This window comes from Muntiacus reevesi, chromosome 2, assembly GCF_963930625.1.
Source record: "Muntiacus reevesi chromosome 2, mMunRee1.1, whole genome shotgun sequence".
Classification (NCBI taxonomy): Eukaryota; Metazoa; Chordata; class Mammalia; order Artiodactyla; family Cervidae; genus Muntiacus; species Muntiacus reevesi.
In genome coordinates this window covers 64129327-64156846 of record NC_089250.1, presented here as the reverse complement: position 1 = coordinate 64156846, position 27520 = coordinate 64129327, and the positions used below count along the sequence as shown (strand labels likewise).

Sequence of the window (27520 nt, the reverse complement as noted above, 5' to 3'; positions counted from 1 at the left end):
CAGCTTGTGATGTGAAAGTGAAAGTGTTTTATGCTCAGTTCTGTCTGACTCTTTGTGACCCCATGGACTATAGCCTGCCAGGCTCCTCTGTCCATGGGATTTTCCAGGCAAGAACACTGGAGTGGGTGGCCATTTCCTTTCCAGGAGATCTTCCTGACGCAGGGACCGAACCCGGGTCTCCCGCATTGCAGTCTGATTCTTTCCCATCTGAGCTACCAGGGAAGCCCAATATGCTTGTGATAGGGAGGCCCAGATCTGCAACCCTGGCCACCTGACTCCAGAGCCCCCACCTCACCACTGTGGGAGCGGGTCTCTCTCTGAGCATCCCCTTCCCAGACCTCTTTTGTGGGAGGAGCTCTTTGTGGAAAGACTTGTTTTGTGACCCTCACCCGCCTTCCCTACTCTTACCTCCTAGCTTTTGAAAGATTCCCCCATCAGCCCTTTTCAAATACTGCCTTCCTGCTTTTGGCACCCAGCGTCTGAAATATCAGCCTCTGCCTTCCTGCCTCATTTACATTTCAAAAGGTCTCTTTAGGATTTGATTGGGCTTTAAGATAAACTTAAGAGCCTGTCTCTTGTTCATCTTCCTCCCTAGGTCTGTAGTTTCAACCTTAGCTGCACATTAGAATCACCTGGGAAGCTGTTTAAAAATACTGATGCCTGGGACCTACTCAGACCAATGATGTGAGAATCTCTGGGGCTGGGACCTTGGGCATCACTTTTTAAAATTTCCCCTAGGTGATTCTGATTTGCATCCAGGTTGAGAGCCACTGTGCTGGGTCCACTCTGGCCTCTGTCGAAGAAGGTACAGTTTCTCCTTCAAGTGTTTTGGAGCTAGAACAAGAGTTCTGCCCAGAACTCTGGGACCTGTTTGGTCCCAGGTCAGCTCTGGTTTTGCTGTGGGACCTCTCTCTTGCCTTCAGTAAAGAGGAGGCTTGGATTAGATCCGTGATTCTCACCTCCAGGGTTGGGGTATGAGAAGCGGTGGACAGGAAGCACATGTATTCAAACTACCTGGACGCATGCTCAAAGATTACCTGCCCAACTTGAAAAGTCAAATGCAACCCAAAATTGGTTTTATACTCCACTAAGTGAAATACTCACTCCTCTCAAGGGAAGACGTGTTCAATGGACTCATGCCTATGAGTGACTTTTTTAAATGCTGAGAAACTTCAGAAAAGATGATTATAACAATTCCTCAAATTCCCCTCTATAGAACTTGTGCCATTTTGCATTCTTGCCACTGATATTGAGTGTTCCTGTTTTTCCCTCACTTCATCAATAGAATGCGTTGTCAGATGTTTGGGTTTTTGCCAATCTGATAGGTGAGAAATTGTATCTCAATGTAGTTTTAATTTGCATTTTTCTTCCATGAATGGGGTGAGCATCTTCCTGTGGTTGGAGCCATTTACACTTCTTTGTCTGTGAACTGGTTTTCATCTCTCTAGCCTATTTCTCTGTAGGTTTGTTGGACTTTATATCTTGTGACTCTCTTTACGTATTTAGGACATTAACCATTTGTCAGTGTCATACACTGCAAATATTTTTTCCCAGTTAGTCATTTTTATTTTTACTTTTCTTAGAGCATTTCTTTGCCCCAGGTAGAATTTGCTTAGCTAATCAAATGTATCAATTTCTTCCCCTATTGCTTCTGTATTTTTGTGTTTGTTTTTTTTTTGTTTTGTTCTTGTGCAGCCTGTGAGATCCTAGTTCCCCCGACCAGGGATAGAACCCTTGCCCCCTGCATTGGGAGCATGGAGTCTTTTTGGGGGGGTGAGGTGGGGGGGTGGAGCATGGAGTCTTAACCACTGGACCACCAGGAAAATCCCTGCTTCTGTATTTTTGCATCATGATGATTATCAGAGCCTTACTTTGCTTTAATCTGCATGAAAACCTACCATTTACATTGTAAAAAAAAAAAAAATCAGTTCCTCATCATTTCTAAGCCTCTTATATAATTATGATTTGTTTTACCATATTCATTTTGTTTATTAATGTGTGTTAGTAGCTCAGTTGTGTCCAACTCTTTGCGACCCCATGGACTGTAGCCAGGCTCCTCTGTCCATGGAATTCTCCAGGCAAGAATACTGGAGAGGGTTACCGTTCCCTTCTCCAGGGGATCTTCCCGACCCAGGGATGAAACTCTGGTCTCCCTCATTGCAGGCAGCTTCTTTACCATCTGAGCCACCAGGCAAGCCACCTGGAGTTCCATGTACAAGTAATATCATACAGTATTTGTCTTTCCCTGTCTGATTTATTTCACTTAATATACAAGAAATATTACTGTTTATTCATATCTACTCTGAATTAAAGTTCTCACTAGAATGCCAGTTCCTTGAGTTCAGGATTCCCCCTGAAATGGAGATTTGCATGCAGAGGCTTATGGAAGTGTCCTCCTGGAATAACACCATCGGAGATGGAGGCAGCGGGAGAAGCTGAATTGCAGCGCATTCATACTCATGTCCTCAGCTGATCCCATGGGGAGCTCTGGAGCTGGTGTGGGAAGAGGGCATGGACTAGTCATTGAATGTGGCTTCCCCCCATTGCCCCCTCGCCCCCACAGGGAGGGCACAAGACCTTGGATGAGGTGGTTGCCCTCAGCCAGTGACCATCGCTGGAAGGGGGACTAGAGGAATGCTCTAGTAATAAAGGGAGGATCTGGGCATAACACTCAGGTATCCCCCTGAGGTACCCTGTCTGTCATGGTCCCTGCTGTATTCTCCATGCCTTACTCTGCCTGGCACATGATGGGTGCTCAGGGAGTCTTTGGTGAATGAATGAAAGACGAACAAGAACAGAAACCCAGATTTTCCAGGTCTTGGGCTCAAGCCAATTAAATCACAATTCCGGGGTGCGAGAGAGGGGAGGAACCCTGGGCAGGTGGGTTCAGAATCGTCTTAGGTACTGACCTGGCTCTCCATTTGCAGTCACTGGGTGGTCTTAAGACTCCTCTAACTCAGCAGATGGTGCTGCTCAAGGCTGGCCATGGCCGGGCCGGGCTGGCTGGGGAGGGGAGGGGAGGGGTTCTCAGCGGAACCCTGGGCACCATGACTACTCTTGGATGTGCATCACCCTTGTGAGCTTCAGTTCAGTTTATTTTTAATCCTCCTCCAGCACTCCTTGAAGAAAAGAGGAACGCGCTCCCTGGGGAAGACGGACAAGAAGCCTTCGGTGCAGGTAATTCTGGTCAGCTTCCACCAGCCTCAGGCAGCATAACCCCAAGCGGCAGGTTTTAGTCTGAAGGTCCCCGGCTTAACTCCAAGTGGTCCGAGGAGTCCCCAGAGGTGTCCACCCCACCCCTGTTTCTACTCCGTCCTCCCCTTGTTCACTTTCTTAGCTTTGATGCCAGTTTTACTTCCCCAAACTACACCCTGAGCCCATGGTTCTCACATGCTCTGCTCTGTGTAGTCCTGTCTGTAGCACAGGTCAGGCACAGAATACAGTTAGTCTCAAGTGGTTCTGGATGATCAGGGTGTCAGGCACTTTTTATATATTGTCTCCTTTAATTCTCTTCATGGTCTGTTGGGGGCGGTGTTATTGCCCCATTTTACAGATGAGAAAGCTACAGTAACAATGGTAGTAGTAGCAGCACCAACAGTCACCCTGGCAGAATGTCACTTACTCCAGGAAGCCCTCCTGGACTCCTCAGGCTATATGTGTGCCCCATTTGTGTGCTGCCATGTATGCCTCTCTGCCTCCCCTCTGGACCCCCAGCGGCTTGAGCGACAAGACTGTGTTCCCAGCACCTAGTAGTTAGAGCTCCCCGAAACGGTGTGGCTGAGCCTCCCAACACTAACTTTCCTGGCTCCTGCCTGTCCCTGTTCCCCCTCCGGCCCCAGGAGGACAGCGCCGACCTGAAGTGCCAGCTGCACTTTGCAAAGGAGGAGTCGGCGCTCATGTGCAAGAAGCTCACCAAGCTGGCCAAGGAGAACGACGGCATGAAGGAGGAGCTGCTCAAATACCGCTCGCTCTACGGAGACCTGGACGGTGCCCTGTCGGCGGAGGAGCTGGCGGACGCCCCCCACTCGCGGGAGACGGAGCTCAAGGTGCATCTGAAGCTGGTGGAGGAGGAGGCCAACCTGCTGAGCCGCCGCATCGTGGAGCTGGAGGTGGAGAACCGCGGCCTGCGGGCCGAGATGGACGACATGAAGGATCACGGCGGCGGCGGCTGCGGGGGCCCCGAGGCCCGCCTGGCCTTCTCCGCGTTGGGCGGCGGCGAGTGCGGGGAGAGCCTGGCGGAGCTGCGGCGACACCTGCAGTTCGTGGAGGAGGAAGCCGAGCTGCTGCGGCGCTCCTCGGCCGAGCTGGAGGACCAGAACAAGCTGCTGCTGAGCGAGCTGGCCAAGTACCGCTCGGAGCACGAGCTGGACGTGACGCTGTCGGAGGACAGCTGCTCGGTGCTCAGCGAGCCCTCGCAGGAGGAGCTGGCGGCCGCCAAGCTGCAGATCGGCGAGCTCAGCGGCAAGGTCAAGAAGCTGCAGTACGAGAACCGCGTGCTCCTCTCCAACCTCCAGCGCTGTGACCTGGCCTCCTGCCAGAGCACGCGGCCCATGCTGGAGACCGACGCCGAGGCCGGCGACTCCGCCCAGTGCGTGCCTGCCGCCCTGGCCGAGGCCCCGGGGCCCGTGGCCGCGCGACTCTGCCGGACCCGGGAGGCTGAGGCCCTGCCGGGGCTGCGGGAACAGGCTGTCCTGGTCAGCAAGGCTATTGACGTCCTGGTGGCCGACGCCAACGGCTTCTCGGCCGGCCTGCGCCCCTATCTGGACAACGAGTGCGCCGACTTCCGGCTGCACGAGGCCCCAGACAACAACAGCGAGGGCCCCAGGGACGCCAAGCTGATGCACGCCCTCCTGGTGCGGCTGAGCCTGCTCCAGCAGGAGCTCAACGCCTTCACGAGGAAGGCGGACTCGGTCCTCGGGGGCCCTGTCAAGGAGCCTCCGGAGCCCTTCTCCACACTGTCCACCTTGAGCTCCCAGGGGCCCTCCAAGGAGATTCTTCTGGCCAAAGACCTTGGCTCAGACTTCCAGGTAAGAGGTTCCAGTCAAGGGTCCTGTTGCTTTCTTTTTCCTGGCTGCACCGTGCAGCAGGCAGCATTTCTCCGACCAGAGATCGAACCCACAATCTCTCAATGCTGCTGCTAAGTCGCTTCAGTCATGTCCAACTCTGTGCGACCCCAGAGACAGCAGCCCACCAGGCTCTGCCGTCCCTGGGATTCTCCAGGCAAGAACACTGGAGTGGGTTGCTCTGCAATGGATGCATGCAAAGTCTTAACCACTGGCTATGCTGTACTAAGTCACTTCAGTCATGCCCGACCCTGTGCGACCCCATGGACTATAGCCCGCCAGGTTCCTCTGTCCCTGGAGGTCTCCAGGCAAGAATACTGGAGTGGGTTGCCATGCCCCTCCTCCAGGTCATCTTCCCAACCCAGGGATCGAACTGGCCTCTCCTCAGTCTCCTGCATTGGCAGGCAAGTTCTTCACCACTAGTGCCATCTGGGAAGCCCCTTAACCACTGGACCACCAGGGAAATCCCCTATTATTTTTTATATATGTGTGTGTATGTATACACACACACATATGTATATACACATATACACATACATATATATACATATATGTATACATATATACATATATGTGTGTGTATATGTGTGTGTATACACACACATATATAAACCTTTTACTGAACATATACACATATGTATACATACACATATGTATACATATATATATATACATATATGTGTGTATGTATACACACACACATATATAAACCTTTTACTGAACCATATCATACAGAGAAGCACACAAAACACAAATGTGCAGCTTAATGAATTTTCCCAAAGTGAGCACACCCATGTCATCATCAAGATGACAGGAACCACAGCAGCCCCTCCTCGGGTTCCCTTTTAGCCTCTATTCCCACTCCCAAGGGTAACCCCTCTCTCGATTCAGTTTTGTCTGTCTTTGAACTTTGCATAAATTGAATGACACAGAACACACTCACCTGTGCCTAACTTCTTTCACTCACCATTATGTTTGCTGTCTCAGGTAGAAGTGGTTCTGAGTGTTCTGACCGGATATGACCTCATGGAGTGACTATCCCACAGTTCCCTTAGTCATTCACCACTGATAGATACAGGCTCCTCTGTCCATGGGATTCTCCAGGCAAGAATCCTGGAGTGGGTTGCCATGCCCTCCTCCAGGGGATCTTTCCCACCCAGGATTGAACCCAAGTCTCTTTTATCTCCTGCATTGGCAGGCGGGCTCTTCCCCACTAGTGCCACCTGGGAAGCCCCTAAGTCCTGATACAGTCAAATAAAGTTAATTCATTAAAAAAAAAAAAATTCCTGGAGAAGTTGCAGTGTGCCAACCGCCAGAGGTGGGTCCACCTAGGTCTCCCCTCAGGTGCCCGGGCCTGGAGTGGGCGCTGTTGCCGGCACCCACGTGCCCCTCCCCGGGGTCACCTTTAGTCTCTTCTGCTTGTGCCTCTAGGTGCAGCCTCCTGACCTCAGGGACCTGCCGGAATGGGAGCCTAGGATACGAGAGGCCTTCCGCACCGGCGACTTGGACTCCAAGTCCGACCCCAGCCGGAGCTTCAGGCCTTACCGAGCTGAAGACAATGATTCCTACGCCTCTGAGGTGGGCCTGGGCCCACACGAGCGGGGCCGAGGGGTAGGAGGAGAGTGGCTGAGGTGACTCAAGAACAGAGTGACTTGTGGAGAATCTTAGCTGGTGTCGTTATGGGTTCTGAGTGTTTCCTTTGGTTCCAAGCTTCCTGGCAACAAGGGCTGGAAGAGAAACAAGGAAGTTTGGGCCATTCTCAGGACCTGATGACAGGAAGTTTATAAACTCATCTGAGGAAGTTTTTTTTTTTTAATTTATTTTTGGCTGCGCTGGATCTTCGTTGCTGCCGGCTTTCTCTCGTTGCAGCAAGCAGGGGCTACTCTTCCTTGCATTGCGCAGGCATCTCTGTGCAGTGGCTTCTCTTGTTGCAGAGCACAAAGTCTAGGCTATGGACCTCAGAGCCCGGCTCTCTGCATTAGGAGTGTAGAGTCTTAACCTCGGGGCCACCTGGAAAGTCCCTCAAGTAATTTTCATAAGCTGAACACTCCTATGTAATCAGCAAGCAGATCAATGAATAGCCTATGACCTGTCCCTGGAAGCTTCCCTTCTAGTCCCCATTTAGTCACATCCTGACTTCTAACCAGATAGATTTGTTTTGCCTGTTTAGCTCAAAATCCTTATAAACAGAATTTCCCCTGAAAATGTAGAGTTTTATTGTCTTTTTGGTAGGAGTTTCTTACATTATAAACAGCAAATAACTATAACAGAATCCCTAAATAGCATAGCATAAAGATGGAAAAAGAAAATCAAGATCACAAGATTAACACATAGTTAACTACTGTGAATGTTTAGTTTGTTTAACTTGTTATTGAAATATAGCATAAAAGCATACATATAGTAAAGGGCACTATCCTTTTTGTTTTTTTGGCCACACCTCTCAGCTTGTGGGATCTTAGTTCCCTGACCTGCACCTTTGGCAGTGAAAGCATGTTGTCCTAACCACTGGACAGCCAGGGAATGACCAAGGGTACTATCCTTAAGTGTACAGTTGAATGGATTTTTACATTAAGTATAGACCCATTAAACACATATGTTTGATCCCTGACTTACCTAAGCTGTTTGTAAATTATTACAGTTATAAACAATGAGATGAACATTTTTGTGAATTCACTTAGTTTTCATAGTATATTATTTTCTTCAAATAAATTTTCTCCGGAAAGTGTCAAGTTAAAATTCTAATAATAGCTAGATTTGATGTGCCCTGTTTCATTTCATCATCATGACAACCCACTGAAGTAGAGACCTGCCATCATGCCTGGAGTATACGTGAAGGATAGCTTGGGTCTGACTTCCTGCTGTCTCGCTCTCCTCGGACTGTCATCCTTCCACTGCAGTTTCTGTCCTCCTGCTCTCTCCCTGCTCCTCATCTGTGTTCCTCATCTCGACCCCAGATCAAGGAGCTGCAGCTGGTGCTGGCCGAGGCCCACGACAGCCTCCGGGGCCTGCAAGAGCAGCTCTCCCAGGAACGGCAGCTCCGGAAGGAGGAGGCCGAAAGCTTCAATCAGAAAATGGTGCAGGTGGGTGGGGTCCTATCTTGCACCTACTGCAGCCTCTCTTCCCTGAACTGAGGGCAGAAACCTTGGTGGTCCTTGGGTTTTTCAGAGGCAAGCATGTGAGGGGCAGCCTGTGTCTGCACCGCGTGCTGTGCTGGTGCTTATGCATTAACTGCGCTGGGCTGGAATCCTGGGCTTGTCACAGACTGTCTGTGTGACCTGAGGCCCATCCTGTCTCCTCTTGGGGCCTCAGTGTCCTGTCTATGAAATATTGCCCCCCTCAGAGCTGAAGTTCTGTATTAGAAAGTCCACAGTCCTAGTTGGTAATCAAGATGGTAGTTCTGCTAGTAGAAATCATTTATGAAGCCCTTACTGTATGTCAGAATTGCAATGCACTTTCCACACATCATGTCCTTTAATCCTCATGTTTTCCCCTGTGAGGTGTCCCCCTTTTACACCTAGAAAAACTGATGCCCAGAGGGCTGAAGTGCTTTGCCCAGGATTCCACTTGCAGGGCGAGGTGGGGCTGGGAGTTTAATCCAGGTTATTGGCTCCCTCTGAGCCATGATACCTCATTGCTTCCTAGGGTATTCATGTCAGCCTTCCTCACCCCCAGCATGGCCTTTGCTTTGCACGTTGGGTCACCCCTCCCTGCCGTCATCACTCACCCTCCCAGGTGTCTCATTAAATGTGAGAGTCCACCTGAAACACTGGTGCTCGTATGGGCTCATTGTGAAAACGTGGAAGTGTTAGTCGCTCAGTCTTTTCCGACTCTTTGCCACCCCATGGACTGTAGCCTGCCAGGCTCCTCTGTCCATGGGATTCTTTAGGCAAGAATACTGGAGTGGGTAGTCCTTCCCTTCTCCAGGGGATCCTTCTGACCCAGGGATTGAACCTGGGTCTCCTGCACTGCAGGGAGATTCTTTACCATCTGAACCACCAGGGAAGCCCACCTGGGCTCATTAGATAAAGCCAATGTTTTTATGATCAGACAGAGCAGGTTCAGATCCCAGCGCTTTCACTGATTACTGTGATTGCTGCTGTTTTTATGAGTTTCCTTTCCCTGGAGTAGCAGAGGGAAGTGTTTATTTCAACAGAATGAACTGCGAGGGATAGAATCCCCAGCAGGGTCACCACTAGGCACCACATGCAATTTCTGCCTTTATCTGAGGCCTGGAATGGGATGAATCGGGGTCCCCAAGACAGCCGGGGTGGCTCATGCTCTGGTCCCTCTTGCAGCTGAAGGAGGACCAGCAGAGGGCGCTCCTGCGGCGCGAGTTTGAGCTCCAGAGTCTGAGCCTACAGCGGAGGCTGGAGCAGAAATTTTGGAGCCAGGAAAAGAACATGCTGGTGCAGGAGTCCCAGCAGTTCAAGCACAACTTCCTCCTGCTCTTCATGAAGCTCAGGTGGTTCCTCAAGCGCTGGCGGCAGGGCAAGGTTTTGCCCAGCGAGGGGGATGACTTCCTTGAGGTATGGTTCCCCTGGGACTGGGACTGGGGTGGGGGTTGGGTGGAAGAGAGAGGAGGGGAAGGGGCACCCAGCCGGGTCAACACAGCCCTCGGGCTCAAATCCGAGCCATCAGCTTGCAGCTTCCATCCCTGCATTCATTCACTCATTCAGCATCAGTTTGTTGACAGCCAGCTCTTCGCTGAGTGCTGTGGCGGTTGCTGGGGATAGGCGGGGAAGACTTGGTCCCAGCCTCTCCAGGAGGAAATCTCCTTGGGGGCCAGCAGGTCTTTAACACCTCTCTGGTATTTGTTGGTTTCCCTTTTTAACAAGCCTGAGTCTTCAGCTGGCAACCGTATCTGGGTGAGCTTAATGATCTAGTTTTGTTGCTTTTGCATTATATGCAAATATGATATATATTAATGGGTTTTTTAATCTTTTAAGGTATAATTTATATACAGTAAAATGCACACATCTTATGTGTACAGCTGATGAAGTTTTATAGAATACACCCCACCGATACATAGTATAGCATCCCCCAGATTACAATGAGCACATTTCCAGTGCCCCAGAAGGTTCCCCAGTTCCCCAGGTGATATGCCCATCCCAGCAGTCAGCAGTATTCTGGCTTCATAAACACCATGGGTTAATTTCACCTGTTCTAAAACTTCATATAAAGACTGTAGTCTTTTGTGTCTGGCTTTTGCTTAACAGACATGCAGAATCCTCCTGGATCAGGGATCGAACCCATGTCTCCTGCATTGACAGGCAGATTCTTTACTACTGAGATAACAGGGAAGCCCCTATTTTATTTTTCATGTTTTCTTTGACAATGGTAATGGACAGTAACTTTCCATTTTTAGTAATAATGTCAACTTCCTTTTTAATTTTATTTAAAAAATATTTATTTATTTGGCTGAGCCGAGTCTTAGTTGTGGCATGCAGTATCTTTAGTTGCAACATGTGGGATCTAATTCCCTGACCAGGGATCAAACCCAGGCCCCCTGCACTGAGAGCTTGAAGTCTTAGTCACTGGACCAACAGAGGAGTTGCTCACCTTTCTTTTTTACATTTATTTATTTATTTAACTAGAAAGTGTAGGTTGACTTAAAAGCATCAGTTATAATACAGGTAGTATTTGGGTGTGGCAGGAAATAGGACAAGTGGGGCTTTGGGAATGTGTGAAGGTTGGGAATGATTCATGCGGCCCGTTGGTCCCTCAGCCTGTAAAGGCTACAGGTTGACCTCAGATCCTTGACCTCGATCCTCATCCTTCTGTCACAGTCAGCCAGCGCGGTCACATTACTGGGAGAAGGGGAGAGATAAGGATGTCATACCTGTCACATCCACCTGAATTGGCACTGCTCACCTGGCCTTTTGCGTACAGGTACCTCTGGTCTAGACCAGGCTTTACTCTCCTCTCATTCAAGGTACTCATTCCACAGTCAATGGAGACTAGTGGCCATCCCAGTGTACCCCTCTCTGGGGTCCCCTAGGGTAGCCTGAATGTCCCAGTAGCAGGGGATGGTGGTCAGACCTGAATCTGTAGCAAGTGTTCCCTCCCCTTCCCCCAGCAGAGCTCATGATTCTTCTCACAGGCCACCCACTTACTCCTGAAGGGCCTCGAGAGAGAGCTGCTGACCAGCTTCAGTGGACATGCTCACTGCTGCCCTTATCTGGGAATGTCTGACCCAAAGGTGCCCCTATGAAAAGTACCTTGAAAGCCCAGCATGGCTGCCCCTTGAGCATCACTCTTTGTGACACTTGGGTATTACTATTTTTTTTTTAATCTTATCCATGTATTTATTTATTGGAATATAATTGCTTTACCATATTGTATTAGTTTCTGCTTTACAACAGCATGAATCCTGTTTTCATATACATATCCCCTCTCCCTCTTGAGCCTCCCTCCTACCCCTGGGTACTACTATTTGAAACCACTGTCTGCTTTAGGACCACCCCTCCTGTTTGGAAGTCCCACACAAGCCTCTGGATGAAGCCCAGTGTGGTTTGTTTTTTTAAATAATTTTTTAAATTTATTTTTTTAATTATAGTAAAATATATATAACATAAATTTTAACTATTTTTAAGTTTGCAATTTAGTAGCATTAATTCACATTCTTGTGCAACCATCACTACCATCCAGAACTCTGTCTTACAAAATTGAAACTCTTACCCATGAATTCTGTATTCCTCCCTGTGCCTGCCCCTGGGAACCACTACTCTACTCTCTGCTTATATGAGTTTGTCAGATTCCACATATAAGTGAGATCTTGTAGTATTTGTGTTTCCATCTCTAGCTGATTTTGCTTAGCATAATGTCTTCCAGGTTCATCCATATTATCACAAATAGTAGGATTTCCTTCTTTTATAAGACTGAGTAATATTTCCTTGTGTGCATATGTCATATTTGCTTTACCCTTTTCATTCATAGACAGACACTTAGGTTATCTCTATATCTTGGCTATTGTGAATAATGCCACAGTGAACACAGAGAGATCTGAATTTCATTTCCTTTGGATATATACCCACAAGTGGGATTGCTAGATCATATAGGAGTTCTATTTTAAAATTTTGGGGAAACCTCTATACTGTTTTCCATAGCTGAAGCCCAATTTTGGCAGCTAGGGAAGATGTTTTGCCCCCAAAATGAATTGTCTACAGGCCATATAGCCTGTATTTTAAACCAGTTTGTTGCAAGCAAATTCTTCATATTTGGTGAAAACCTTTCTAGCCATTTCAGTGTACTGGGATAACAGAGAAACAGAAACTTACTTTAGGAGAAAAATAAGGTATAAGCATAGAAAATGAAATGATATATATAACTAAAATAAATAGAAACATACTAACTGAAATAGACATAAATAAATAAAAAATAAGTGTAGGGGCTTCCGTGGTGGCTCAGAGAGTAAAGAATCTGCTTGTGATGCAGGAGACCTGAGTTCAATCCTTGGGTCAGGAAGATCACCTAGAAGGGAATAGCTAGAAATAGACATAATTAATAAGAAATAAGCACAACCACCCATACTGTAAAATATATGTATATGTACACGCATATAAAATATGATATAAAGCCCAGTGTATAAAAATATGTATATACAAGTGCATAATAAAATACATATAACTATAAAATAAGGGGCTTCCAGGTGGCTCAGTTCGTGAAAAATCCACCTGCCAACCCAGGAGATGCAAGAGACTCGGGTTCCATCCCTGGATTGGGAAGATCCTCTGGGGGAGGAAATGACAACCCACTCCAGTGTTCTTGGAAAATTCCATGGACAGGGGAGCCTGACAAGCTACAGCTCATGGGGTTGCAAAGAGTTGGACACAACTGAGCATGCACGCACTCAGATGCATGGGCCCAGGGCCCAGCAATACAAATAACAAACGATGTATATTCATACTTTTAAAGAATGTATATGTCCACATATGCAGAATTAAAACTGGGTATGTGAATGATAACCCTCATATATTGAGTTTTTATAGTGTCCTGGGTACTGTGTTAAATGCTCTCACTGGGTAATTGCATTTCACTTTTATGCATACCCTATGATTTGGAAACAAGTACTACCCCCATTCTAGTACAGATAAAGACCTTTGATTCCTTATCCTCAGTTCTGAAATCCAGAAATTCTGAGAACTGTTTTGTTGAGTCTAACTCAGATGGAAAAATTTGACCTGATATTCATTTGGCAGCAAAACCTCTATTTATCCATTTCATTAGTATTCACATGTTTGAAGAGGAAACACTGGTGTTGGTGAGCACAGGGTGTTACTCCAGATGGGGCTGTTAAATAATATACAGTGTGGGTACCATATTATCTTTCTACATCCCAATTAATTCTGAATTTCAAGCACACCCGGCATCAAAGAATTTCAGAGAAAGAATTGTGCACCTGTGTATACAGATAATAAAGTCTGTATGTTGGACTTCCCTGGTGATCCAGTGGTGAGAATCCACCTGGGATCCCTGGTCCAGGAAGATTCCACATGCCACGGGGCAACTAAGCCCGTGCACCACAACTACTGAAGCTCACACACCCTAGAGCCTAGGCTCCTCAACAAGAGGAGCCATGGCAGTGAGGAACCCAGGCACTACGACTAGAGTAGTCCCTGCCCACTGCAACTCGAGAAAGCTGGCGTGTAGCAACAAAGACTCAGCATGGCCAAAAATAAAATAAATAAATTTTTTTTTTTTAAGTTTGTATGTTTAGATACTGGTGACCAAGGACGGAACTGGGTGTTTACTCACATAGGCCCTTCTACCCACACATACTTCCCAGTGCCTGCCCTGACCCCCGAAGCTTCTTCATTTGGTTTTTAGGACACCATATTCTCTTGGCTTTCCTTCCACCTCACTGGTTGCTCCTTCTCAGTCTCCTTGGCTGGACCCTCCTTTTCTCCCTGAGCTGACCCCTTAATGTCACAGTCGCCAGGGTTTATAACCCTCAGGCCACATCTCTCCTTTTGACCTTGGAAAGCTTGTCCAGGCACTTGGCTTCCGTGGCCTTTCCTGCACATGGTGAATCTATCTGGAATCTACAGAATCTGCCCCAGCTGCACTGCCCAGCCCTGCCACCACCCGCATCTGAACCATCATCACTTTCTGCCTGGATTATCACTGCAGCCTCCTAACTGGTCTTCCTGTCATTGCCCTTGCACCTTTCCACTGAGCATCTTTTATCCAAAACAGGCAGGTACCAGGCTGCGTGCACTCCACGTGGATGGTGCCCCCTGGTGCTGTGGAGTTCTGTTTCTACCCTATAAAGTATCCCAACACAGCAGCCAGAGTGATCTCACAAAATTGGAAGTCAGGTCGCTGTCACTCCTAAGCACAGCCCTCCTCTGGCTCCCACGTCACCCAGAGTAGAAGCGGAAGTCCCTACAACGCCTGGTCAACCCGCCTTGGTCCCTGTATGTCTCACTTCCTCCCTGGCTCTCTTGCTCTTCCTCAGACACGCATGTCCCCACCTCAGGGCCTTTGCATTTGCTGTGGTCGTTCCCTGGAATTCTCAACCTGCAGGTCTTCACATGACTTATTCTTTTACTTCCTTCAGAACTTTGCCCAAATACTGCCTCCTCCCTGAGCCCTTCCTTGACCACCCAGTGCAACACATCCTAGCTCCTTTCACGGTTCTCTTCTTCATAGCACTTATTATGATGGAACATTTCATATACTTAATGACATTTCATGGATTTCACATATCTGTTTGCTTTATTGCTCCTGGAATGGAGGCTCGAGGGGACCAGGGTTTTTCGTCTGTCTTGCTCACTGACATATCCCCAGCTTTGAACAAGGACCTGGGGCATGGCAGATTTTAATTAATATCTGTCAAATAAGGGACTTCCTTGGTGGTCCAGTGGTTAAAATTTCATCTGTCAATACAGGGGGCACAGGTTTGATCCTGGATCAGGGAACTAAGATCCCACATGCTGCCAGGCACAGCTTAAAAAAAAAAATTGTCGAATGAATGAATTAATAAATAGTAAATAAGCACCCTCTTCTTCTCCTTCTCTCCCTTCTTGAACTAGCGCTGGTCTCCTAGGCTGACTCTGGACTCCTGTCCAGAATCAATTAATAGCAACCCCTGCCCCCAGGAAGGGCCCCATCTGTCTACCCAAACCTCTGGTTGCCCTTTTCTATAGTTAAGAGGATGCCCTGTGGTCCTTTTAATCCAATCAATGTGTCTCCTTTGACAACAAAGCTATTTCTGAGTAGTTCTCAGGGATGTCTCGTGGTCCTTGGGGCAGAAGAGATGGTTTGTGGGGTAGGGGAGAGGGCCAGAAGGACCTGACTCTCTAGCTATGCTCCTTGACCTGGACGGTGCCTAGGAGTAAAAGTTAATAAAATTTGGGAAATCAGTGCCTAGCTGGGGTGCCTTTGGTCCATAAATCCTCATACTTGCTTCCTGCCTGTCTATTCAGCCCCCTTTTTATCTGAGTCATTAGCCTGTATCCTCTCCCCCTGAAGGTCAGACCCCCAGGCATGATGCCCTGCCACCCCCTGATCAGTGTGTTTTTAAAAAATAGGTAAATAGCATGAAGGAACTGTACCTGCTAATGGAGGAAGAGGAATTGAATGCTCAGCATTCTGATAACAAGACCTGCACAGGGGACAGCTGGACCCAAAACACGGTGAATTCTCAGCCCATTTCCAGTCCTGTCCTGTCCATTTGTTCCTTTGTCTGTTTAGTGATCATGTCTTGCTGTTTCCTCTGTCTGCAGTCCTACACCAGGGACTAGAGCTATAGAGGGTCACTGCCTGGTCACTGGCCCCAGATGCTTAGCACTATGGGGCACATAAGTCATTCCAGGGCAGTGATAGAGGATCAGATGATGGACTGTGGGGTCATGGGTAAGAGAGCAGTTAATTCTGTTCAGAGTGTAGGGGATGGTATTACAGAGAAGGGGTTTTAGGTGGTGGGTTTGGAAGGATGAATAGGAGCTTCCCTAATAAAGAATGAGGAAAAGGCCATTCTGTACCAAAAGAAGTATGTATGCAGAGGTGCGGCAAGGTATTCTGAGACTGGCTGCAGCTTGGGATGTACAGAGTGGGGCTAAAGACAGCAGGCTGGAGTGAGGTGTATGAAGAAAGACCTTGTGGCCTAGGATCAGAAACTTTCAAATCAAGGCAGGGGGTAGTGGAGCAGTTTGGTCAGGCTCCCAAGGGTACCCACACTGAGGTGGGTTATAGGTGGGAAACAGTTCCTGTGCCCAGGAGAGAAGATTAGACCCAAGGCAGATAGTCAGGTAGGCTCCAGGGTTCAGACTGCTCATCTAGGCCCTGGTGGGTCAGAGAATGCAGTTGCTGAGCAGGGAGAAAGACCCAGACCTAGGTGCTGCAGAGCCTCAGAAAAGCCAGGGCCCAGCTTAGCTTTAGGCTGAATAATTGCTGTAACTACAGAATTTTGTGTTTATGTGAAGCTGGGGCATGTGTCAGCCTTGGAGGGGGCCTGGGCTGGGCTTGTTATGCCTGTTTTATGAAGAGATGACCCAGAGCATTCGTGGGACTTGTCTAAGGCCTGGTAGAGTCCCAGACTGAACTCTGGATGAGTTCCCAGTCCAGCCTCTCCTCCTTGCTGCTCTGAAAACTCCTGACTGAGCCCTTGCCCCCCATCTGCAGCCCAATGAGTACATCAAGACACTGGCTGACATGAAGGTGACGCTGAAGGAGCTATGCTGGCTGCTCCGGGATGAACGCCGTGGTCTGACTGAGCTTCAGCAACAGTTTGCCAAGGCCAAGGCCACCTGGGAGACGGAGCGGGCAGAGCTCAAGAGCCAGACTGCCCTGGTGAGGCTCTCACCAGTCAGAGACATCCCCCTCCTCATTCCTGTCTCTGCCAAGGTCTCAGCTGTCAGATAGGGAAACAGGATGGCCAACCACGCTCCTAGAAGCATAGGAATCACTTTACTTACTTTGTGGCCCAGAGAAGGCAAGAGCCTTGACTAGATCACACAGCAAGGATACCAGAAGCAGTGGAGACTGGGGGTCTCTGGGCTAGGAAAGGCAGGTGAGGGGTTGGCAAAGGAGCCTGGGGGCATCACGGGCACCTTTCCCACACCACAGGCTCACAGGTGAGACCAGAACACTTAAACGCCTGTCTGCACCGGATGGCATTCTTCATCCTCACACCCAGACTTCTGTGGCCTTCTGTCCTTGTAAAGTCCCCTTAACTCTCTGCTGCCTGGCCCTGTTTTGCTCCCTCCTGCCACAGTGGGGGACTCCCCTCCCTACAACCCCAATAATTCAAAGGACCCTTAGCCAGGAGCCCTGGGTATTTAGTCTCTGCTGTGTGCCTGGCAGTAGTGCCCCCTACTCTGGTCTGAGAAGTGCAGGGTGGGCTTCCTCCCACTCAGAGGGCTCTCACCACCCCATCCCTCCCCCACGGCCCAGCTTCCTCCCCCCTGCCCCTGTCTCATCATGGGCCCCTTGGAGGTGGGTACACCAATTATCTTTGTTGGGCAAATGACAAGACAGGCACAGAGGAGTTCAGTTTCTTCTCCAAGATCACCCAGCTAGTAAACGGCAGACCTGATCCTCACTCCCCAAACCTTTGCCCTCCTGGCTTCTCATGACCGTGATCCCCCCTTCTTCCCAATTCTCAAACTTCTGGCTTCCCGGTGCTGCCATTCTGTCCTCCCAACCTTACCTGCAGATCTCACAGCTCTCCTCCCGCCTGCACTTTCCACAGTGTCCACTGTTCATACTGCTCCCGCAACCCAAGCCATTCCAGGTGCCCCTTCCCCATGGGAATCTGACCACAGCCTGGGGTGTGGGGTGCCTATAGATGGCATCTTTACCTCCTGCGCCCCCCTCTCCCGAGCCTGGGACCAGGAAAGCCATTACTCTTGAGTGATTCCTGCACACATTTTTTTTTTATGTTTAGACTTCGTGTATCTCCCACTAACTGTAAACCTTGGTAAGTGTTGATGAAATATCATGAGAAGCAATAACTAGGAACCTCTGCCATTTTGTAGCTATGTGACCTAGGAAAAGTAACCTCTCTGAACCTCTTCCTCCTTGGTAAAAATATCAAAAATGGTAGTTATCTTGCTGAGTTTTCTTGAGGATACACATAATGCCTGAAAAGCCCTTAGCACGGAGCTTGGTGTGTAGAAACTGTGCCACACAAGCCTTGATTGTGAGAAGAGACTAGTTCTAACTGAGGAGGTCAGCGATGGCTCCTGGGGGAGGGGGTCCTCGGAGGAGGGACCCCTCCTGCCTTTGCCTACCCTCTGTTGGCGCCCGGGAGGGTAGATCATGGGAGGGGGACGGCAAGGGGCCTCCCAGGGCCAGCCACCCAGTTTGTTCTTCCTTCCCCAGATGGAGCTGAAGGCTGGGAAGGGGGCTGGGGATCGGACGGGGCCTGACTGGAAGGCAGCCCTGCAGAGGGAGCGGGAGGAGCAGCAGCACCTGCTGGCCGAGTCCTACAGCGCGGTCATGGAGCTGACGCGGCAGCTGCAGATCGGCGAGCACAACTGGGCGCAGGAGAAGCTGCAGCTGGTGGAGCGGCTCCAGGGTGAGAAGCAGCAGGTGGAGCAGCAGCTAAAGGAGCTGCAGAATCGCCTGAGCCAGGTGAGGCCTGTCCCAGCCCCAGCCGCCTTAAGCCACAAGCGGGGCGTTGCTGTGGGCACAGACCAGAGGGAGGACTCCTTCACGGAGCGCTGGATCCGTGTGCTCAGAGGCTGCAGTAGGGACTGAGCCTTCCTCTCTGTTGGTCTCATAGGCTTGCTTTCCTGTGTTTTATTCCAAAGCAAACTGTCCTCCAATGTGACCTCTTTGAATTTTGTGTTCACATCCTCACAGCTTAGCCTTTGCAATGGGAAGAGAGTTTTCTTTTTTCACACGGCTCTGATCAGCCAGATATGAGTCATATGCCCACATCTAGAGCCTACCAAATCCCTTGAACCAAGAGGGAAGAACCAAGGCTGGTTCCTCATGAAAATTAGAGTTCTCTGACCTAAAGGGGGAAATAGGAAAATCAGTCATTGACCGTAGCCCCACTACAGTTAACATGTGCCTAGCTTATCAAACTCTGTGACTTTATCCTTTGTTTATTATTTCAGTTGTATAAATCAGGACTTCATCTTTATATAAGACTCAAATACTGCAAAAGCATACTTCAACCCACTCCCTCCCTTTCTTGCTGTTTAAATTTACATTCAGAGATTTTTTTATCATTAATTGAATCGTAATATGTATATTATTTACATTTTGCCTCTTTCATAGAGAGCTGTTCACAACAGAGTGCAGAGGCATGCCATTCAGTTTAATTGCTGCTTAGCATACCTAGTGTGGAGACACCACTTTAATGTTATTCAGCTGCTGCTTAGCTGATGTAGCTGTTCCAGGAACTGCAGCATGAATTAACATAGTAATAACAACTATTACTGTATTTGAGATAATGGCACTTATGAGGATGCCTATAAGTGGTTGGTTTCATGATCATTTGCCAAACACACTTTGTTGGCTCAGAGCTGCTGTCCATTTGGAAGGTGGCTCCGAGCCCATGATCTGGCTCATCTGGGCTGCAGAGTGGAGGCTGGGGAATGGCACGGCACAAAACAGGGCCCTCCTTCCCAGCTTTGCCTGTACGTGACCACCTTCTTTATTCTTGTCCAGCTGCAGAAAGCTGCTGACCCCTGGGTCCTAAAGCACTCAGATCTGGAGAAGCAGGATAACAGCTGGAAAGAGGTGAGAGAGAGAGGTGACAGCCTCCTGGTTATACTGCAAAGTCCCTCACTTGGGGGAAATGTGACCAGGAGAATGCTAATCCTGTCCCATAGATCATATACCCTTACCCCCTTGGGCTCCTTAATCCTGAGGTCTCTACTTCATGATTCCAGCCTCAAGACCTGTGAAGGTTCCCTCCTTGCCATCTCCATCCTTCCATGCCTGGGGAGAACGGTTAGGTGTCTCTCTTGTTTTAATTATGCCTTTCTCAAAAACAGAGCCTCCAAAAGAGCTTTGTGATCCTGGGCAAGTCACTCTGTCTCTTTGGGCCCCAGTTGCCTCATTGGAAAAATGAAAATCATATTCTCTGCGTTAGCCCAGCCCAGGTTGTGGAGATTAATCAGGGAAGTTTGCTCCTGAACCTCAGGTGCACTGTCCATATAGCACACACTGAGTAATGAAACAGTGACCACGCAAGCCCTTGCTCATGACAGCCTGAGGATGTGGTGACTTAGATTTGGTTGCAAGCAGCAAAAGCCAATTCTGGGGAACTGAAGTAGGAGAGGATTTCATTAGGGGCTCAAGAGGGTTGGTGATGCCAGGTCAGAAAACTGATGCAAGTCTTGGGACTTGTTCTGGAACCAGGGTGGGGCAAACCCCAAACAAGACCTCAGATCACTGCTTTCACCTTCAACTGAGCAGTGGCTACTGGTTGCTTTGTTGCTGCCATTAAATTCACAGTAAGTTCTAAATAGACTCTCTTGGGTTCTCTCTTGGACTGTGGATTGGCCAAGCTTGGATCACATACCTATGAGGGGCGGGGTTAGATGCATTGTAGGTAGAAACTGACCAATGGGCTTCTAGGTCGGTGCTGATAATACTCCTGCTCTACAGGAGGAAACTCAAGAGAGCTTGGGCCAGCTCCCACACTGTGACCAGACTGACCCTTTCCTGTCTCTCTTCCATGACAGACCCGCAGTGAAAAGATCCACGACAAAGAAGCTGTTTCTGAAGCTGAGCTTGGGGGAACCGGCTTAAAGAGGTGCTGGCAGCCCTGTCCCGAGCCCCGCCCCTGCCCTAGCCCCCCGCCCTGCGGTCTGCCCTGCCACTTTGCCTTTCTTCTCTGCTCCACGTGCCCAGCACTGCACCTCCACTGAATTGAGAGAACATGGGGATATGTTTTTTGTGGAACCCCAGCCACTTAGGAGCTGGGAACCTTTGGGTGATAGCAATTCTAGCCTGTGATTTTTTTTTTTTTTTTTGATTCTAGTCATGGAAAATGGGCCCCAGCGTATCCTAGCTGAGAAAGAAACTATTTAGCTCCTCTTGGGGTTCTTCCTGTCTCTGGAGTTTGGAGAGTCCTGCTGGACCTCTATTCCTGGTAGTACTGAGCATCATCCTCTGGGCCCAGCCCTGTGCTATAGCCAGGGAAACCCCCGGGGCTCTCAGAACCATGTTTCCACCATTAGGAAACCCTTGAAGAAAGTTGGGGTAACAGAACCCCACAGGGGCCATGTGAGCAGCCCAAAGCCAAGTGAGCCCCAGGGAGGAGGATGGCTCTGGAGTTGTGATGTGAGATTTGAGTTTCAGCACTGCAAGTTCTAGCTCTGTGCCCTGGTGCTGTACTTCCCATCTCTACCTATGGGGTAACAGGAACTGCCCCCTAGACTTGTCCGAGGACTGAATGGTCTGACGTGTGCAATGCTGTCACGTATGCCTGGCACTTACAGTCATCAGACAGCACGCATACCAGGTCTGGGCCGGAGATTAAATGGTGTCCTAGATCGTGTTATTATTTGTTGTTAGTTACTCAGTCGTGTCTGGACGACCGCATGGACTATAGCCCGCCAGGCTCCTCTGGCCATGGAATTCCCCAGGCAAGAATACTGGAGTGGGTTGCCATTCCCTTCCCAATCCAGGGATCGAACCTAGGTCTCCTGCATTGCAGGCAGATTCTTTACCGTCTGAGCCACCTGGGAAGTCCTAGATTGGACTCCCCCAAAAGTAAGGCTTCAGGCAAGGATTTGAGTGCAAACAGAACATTTAGGAGAGGATTCCAGGAAGTCTGGAAGTGAGACAGGAAAGGGAACGCACCATAAAGGAGGTGTTATCAACCAGGTTACACGTGGGCAGCTGGAGCTATTTCACAGCATTGCTGGGAGCCAGAGTGGAGCATGAGTTCTCCCACCTAAGGGTACCTGGGGACTGGTACCAAACCACCAAACCCCACCCATGGCTTGTTGATGGCTATGTCTATAAATCATGTCAAATTTTTAGTTTCCACTCAGTGGTAAAGAATCTGCCTACAATGCAAGATATGTGGGTTCCAGCCCCAGGTCTGGAAGATCTGGAGAAGGAAATGGTAACCCACTCCAGTATGCTTGCCTGGGAAATCCCATGGACAGAGGAGCCTGGTGGGCTACAGACCATGGGGGTCACAAAAGAGTTGGACACGACTTTAGCAACTAAACAACAACTGGGTGGAAGCCAAGTATGCTCCTGCAGACAGAAAAAAAGCCCTCAGGAGAAGAATGGCAGGTGCTCCGAGCGTGCAGTGTTCCACGTGTAGGTCTGCGTGTGGAGGGGGCAAAGGGTAGGGCACCAACAGCATCTTTCACAAGGGGTGAGCAGGACCGCTGTGGTCCCGGCTCCCGTGAAGTGCAGGGACCAGCTAGGAAGACCAGAGTGCTTGCTCCGCATAAGGCATCTACTAATTCAGCCGTTCCTTTTCTGCTCTTCCCAGGACCAAATCTGTTTCCTCCATGTCGGAGTTTGAGAGTTTGCTGGACTGTTCCCCGTACCTCGCCGGGGAAGCCTCCCGGGGCAAAAAGCTACCCAACAGCCCTGCCTTTGCCTTCGTGGGCACCCAGCCAGTGGACCCGGAAAAGGGTGCCCCCGAACAGCCAGGGCTCTCGCCCCATGACTGCAACCGCCTGGGTGCCTTGAGCTGCCCGGAGCCGGCGGGGAGGCAGATGCAACGCAGCTACACGGCACCCGACAAGACGGGCATCCGCGTGTACTACAGCCCCCCAGTGGCCCGGCGCCTGGGCGTCCCCGTGGTCCATGACAGGGAGGGGAAGATCATCATCGAGCCGGGCTTCCTCTTCACCACAGCCAAGCCCAAAGAGTCGGCCGAGGCGGATGGGTTGGCCGAGAGCTCCTACAGCCGATGGCTCTGCAACTTCTCTCGGCAGCGCCTGGACGGGGGCTCCGGGGGCGGCCCCTCGGCGGCGGGGCCTGGCTTCCCGGCGGCCCTGCACGACTTCGAGATGTCAGGGAACATGAGCGACGACATGAAGGAGATCACCAACTGCGTGCGCCAGGCCATGCGTTCGGGCTCGCTGGAGCGGAAGGTGAAGAGCACGTCCAGCCAGACAGTGGGCGTGGCCAGCGTGGGCACGCAGACCATCCGCACGGTCAGCGTGGGCCTGCAGACCGACCCGCCCCGCGGCAGCCTTCACGGCAAGAGCTGGTCGCCGCGTGGCTCCTCGCTCGTGTCCGTGCGCAGCAAGCAGATCTCATCTTCCCTGGACAAGGTGCACGCGCGCATCGAGCGGCCTTGCTGCTCACCCAAGTATGGCTCGCCCAAGCTCCAGAGGCGCTCTGTGTCCAAGCTGGACGGGGCCAAGGACCGCAGCCTGTGGAACCTGCACCAGGGCAAGCAGAACGGCTCGGCCTGGGCCCGCTCCACCACCACGCGGGATAGCCCCGTGCTGAGGAACATCAACGACGGGCTGTCGAGCCTCTTCAGCGTGGTGGAGCACTCGGGGAGCACGGAGTCGGTCTGGAAACTTGGCATGTCCGAGGCCCGGGCCAAGCCCGAACCGCCCAAGTACGGCATCGTGCAGGAGTTCTTCCGCAACGTGTGCGGCCGGGCGCCGAGCCCCACGGCGTCTGCGGCTGGGGAGGAGGGCGCCAAGAAGCCGGAGCCCCTCTCCCCCGCCAGCTACCATCAGCCCGAGGGCATGGCCAGGATCCTGAACAAGAAGGTGGGCAAGTCGGGCGGCAGTGAGGAGGCCAGGCTCTCCGTGCTCCCCCAGGTGGGAAAGGACGGTATCACTCGAGATGGAGATGGAGCCACCGTCCTTCCCAATGAGGTAGGTGGGTTGGGGGCGGGGTGCCCTTTTTCTTTTGAGCTGAGATTGGTTTATAAGGTCCCAACTCTTTGGATTTCAAACTCAGGCCTGTGGTTTGTGCGTTTCAGTAAGTCCGTGTGCTGGTCTGGGATGGGGGTTGGAAGGCCTCCGTCCTGGAACAACAGACCTGATGGACACACGGTCAGATTACTAGACGCGTGAGCGTGGCTTACCCATGCACACCCCCAGAGACTGCCAGCATCCCCTCCGAGCAAGAAGCATGGGCACTGCTCTCCCATCACCCAGCGATGTGCCCGCTCCCTTGATTCATGAGAGCTAGTCGTAGACCTCTCTGTGTTCAGTGGTGTCACCTTAGTACCCTGAGAGGATTTACTCCGTGAAAAGTGGAATTGCTGAAAATCAGCGCTTCTCCTCTCACTCCTGGGAAGCCAGTCTTTAAACATATCCTGGCACACCACTGCCCCCACCCCACCAAGACTCCATCCCCAAGTGCTTCCATTCTGAGACCCTTTTGTTGCTCATTCCACTCCGGATATAAATTTCAGATTTAGTTAAGGTTATTGCTATTAGTAAAACAAATAAGTTAGCGTTGCAGAAAGGGAAACTGCGGGTTATACCATGGAACCCAAGGGCAAGGATCCAAAGGCCCCAGAGGCTGCTCTGTCTCTCTCTCCTCTCTTTAAAAAAGATATACATACATATATATATATATATATATAATTTGTCTCTCTGCGCCAGGTCTTATTTGCAGCACTCAGGATCTTTTAGTTGTGGCATGCAGAATCTAGTTCCCTGATCAAGGATTGAACCCGGAACCCCTGCATTGGGAACTGGGAGTCTTAGCCACTAGACCACCAGGGAAGTCCCTCCCTCTCCTCTCCTTTGAGCTTCATTTTCTCTGATGTCCTGTGTCTCCCTCCCTCTCTGTTGTATTTGCATGTGGTCCAGGGGGGTCTCCCTTCTCTGCTTTTATAACATCTTCTGGTTCAAGCACCTAAAAGAGATGGAGTCAAATCCCTATGTCCCAGTTCCACATTTCAGGAAGAAACTGATCGGTGTAACTTGAGTTCAGTGGGCCCCCTTGGCCCAGTCAGCTGTGGTCAGGGGCTTATCATGGTCTGCAGCGCAGGGAGTGAAGGAAGGTTGTAGGCGGAGGTACAGAGAGATGGCGTGGGCTGGAATTGACCCATGTGATTTGTACAGTTTATATGTTTAGCTGGTTTCTAAGTTTTCCCTATTGTACATAATACTGTGGTGAACATCTTGACACAAAAGATTTTTCCATATTGCAGATTATTTCCTTAGTTTTTTAAAAAATGAATTAATTAATATTAATTGGCTATCTCCTTAGTTTTGAGTTGTAGAAATGGGTAAATTGTTAAAGTATTTAATAAGTGTTGCTGAATTGCCTTTTCAAAGACTCTGTCGAGTTTCTAGAACCCCCAAGAGTATATGGTGAGTGCTTTACTTCCCTATACTCTGGCTGCGTTAAATTAAAACAAAACAAAACAAAACAAAAAAAACCTTTAAAATATTTATTCCTATTTTTTTTTAACTTAAACCTTTTTTAGTTTAATATATATACTGTAAAAAATATGGTTTACTGAATTCTTACAAACTGAACATAGCCATTATATTAGAGTTGCTTGGAGAAACAAAACCAGTAGGCTTTGTGGTTATGCATGCGTGAGAGTGTGTATGTGTGTGTGTGTGTGTGTGGAGAGAGACAGAGACAGAGAGACTGAGTCCAGAAGCCTGAGGACAGAAGAGCCAATGGTATAGTTCCAGTACAGCACATATAGCTGATATAGTTCCAGTCTAAAGGTCATCAGGTAGGAAGAATTCTTTCTTACTCTGTGTTCTGTTCAGTACGCCAGCTGATTGGATGAGGCTCACCCATGTTAGAGAGAGCAAGCAGCTTTACTCTGTCTACTGGTTTAAATATTAATCTCAATCAAAAGCATCCTCGCAGAAGTACCCAGGATAGTGTTTGACCAGCTGTCTGGAACCTGTGGCGCAGTCAGGTTGACACAAAATTAATCATCATAGTCAGATAACCACAACTACATCACGAAACCAGAAATACAAAGCTGATTGTATTTTCCATGTTGGTTGACCCAAACATTTTTCAGTATGTAAAATATGCTTATTACCCATTGATCCAGTAGTTATCTTAAGAATGTAACCAATGGAAATTTTTACAGAGGTGGATATGTATATAAAGAAATGTATTGCATTCTTAATAAAAATTGCTAAGACTTACTGAATTACGTAATAGGCACTATGCCAACAGTTTGTTGTAATCACAACAGACTTTGAGGAAAAAATCCGGGCTGAGATCAAAGTTGATCACAACAACTTTGAGGAAAAAATCAAGGCTCAGAGAGGTTAAAAAACTTGTTCGAGGTCACACAGCTGGTAAGTAACTGGGCTGGAATTTGAACCAACCAATCAAGTTTTACAGCAGCATGTTTTTGGGTGTTTTTTGAAGTATAGTTGCCATACAATATTATGTAAGTTACAGGTGTGTAATATAGTGATTCATGATTTTTAAAGTTTATACTCCATTTGTAGTTATTATTAATATTGACTATATCCCCTGTGCTGTAAAATATATCCTAGTAGCTTATTTTTATTCCTAATAATTTGTACCTCTTAATCCCCTACCTCTATTTTGCCTCTTCCTCCTTCCCTCTCACCACTGGTAACCATGAGTTTGTTCCCTCTATCTGTGGGTCTGATGTTTTTTTTGTTCTATTCACAAATTTGTTGTATTTTTTAGATTCCACATATAAGTGATGTTAGTATTTGTCTTCCCCTAACTTAACTTTACCTAGTATAATGCCCTCCAAGTCTATCCACGGTACTGCAAATGGCAAAATTACATTTTTTTAATAGTTGAGTAGCATTCTATCCATTCATCTGTTGATGGACACTTAGGTTTCCATATCTTGGCAATTGTAAATAATGTATAGCAGCAGTTTTAACCATTATCCCTATGTGTTGGTCATAGTGAAAAAATTAGAAACTACCTAAAACACACATAAAAAATGAGTTTGATAAATAAATTAAGCCATTTCCATTCAGTGGAATACTATGTGGCCATTAAAAAGAAAGAGATCTGGACATACATAATGACAAAAAAAGTATTCATGTTTTTGCGATTACAAAGTAAGCTATAGGAGTTGAGATCATTTTGGTAAAGGTATGTTCCAGAATTTATTTATGTATATTCCAGGATTTATTATATTCTGGAATGTCTGGGTTTTTTTGTTATGCTTTTTTGTCTGTACTGGGTCTTTTTGCGGCATACAGGCTTTTGCTGGGCTTCTGTCTAGCTGCAGTGCATGCGCTTAGTTGCCCCCGCAGTATATGGGATCTTAGTTCCTCAACCAGGGATCGAACCCAAGTCTCCTGCATTGGAAGGTGGATTCTTTTTTTTTTTTTTTGGAAGATGGATTCTTAACCACTGGACCACCAGGGAAGTCCCTGGAACGTTATTTATGAACACTCATTACTGCTTTATTTATGAACGTTCATTACAGATCTAATGGGAGAAAATAAGTTTTTTAAAATTGGTTCAAAGAGGGGCTACAGGGATGGGATGGGGAGGGAGGTGGGAGGGGGGATCAGGATGGGGAACAAATATAAATCCATGGCTGATTCATGTTAATGTATGGCAAA

The 27520-nt window shown here is 48.9% G+C and overlaps 1 protein-coding gene across 1 annotated transcript in view; it reads left to right on the top strand.

The window, feature by feature from the left end:
* Positions 1-27520, top strand: part of MTCL2 (microtubule crosslinking factor 2) — a 74561-nt gene that overhangs the window by 38618 nt on the left and 8423 nt on the right. The window contains exons 4-14 of the mRNA XM_065921951.1: positions 3115-3177; positions 3840-5027; positions 6495-6641; positions 8018-8143; positions 9359-9589; positions 15596-15700; positions 16689-16856; positions 18390-18641; positions 19689-19760; positions 20711-20781; positions 22483-23836. Coding sequence (XP_065778023.1) covers positions 3115-3177; positions 3840-5027; positions 6495-6641; positions 8018-8143; positions 9359-9589; positions 15596-15700; positions 16689-16856; positions 18390-18641; positions 19689-19760; positions 20711-20781; positions 22483-23836 — 3777 coding nt within the window. The remainder of the gene's footprint in view (positions 1-3114; positions 3178-3839; positions 5028-6494; positions 6642-8017; positions 8144-9358; positions 9590-15595; positions 15701-16688; positions 16857-18389; positions 18642-19688; positions 19761-20710; positions 20782-22482; positions 23837-27520) is intronic.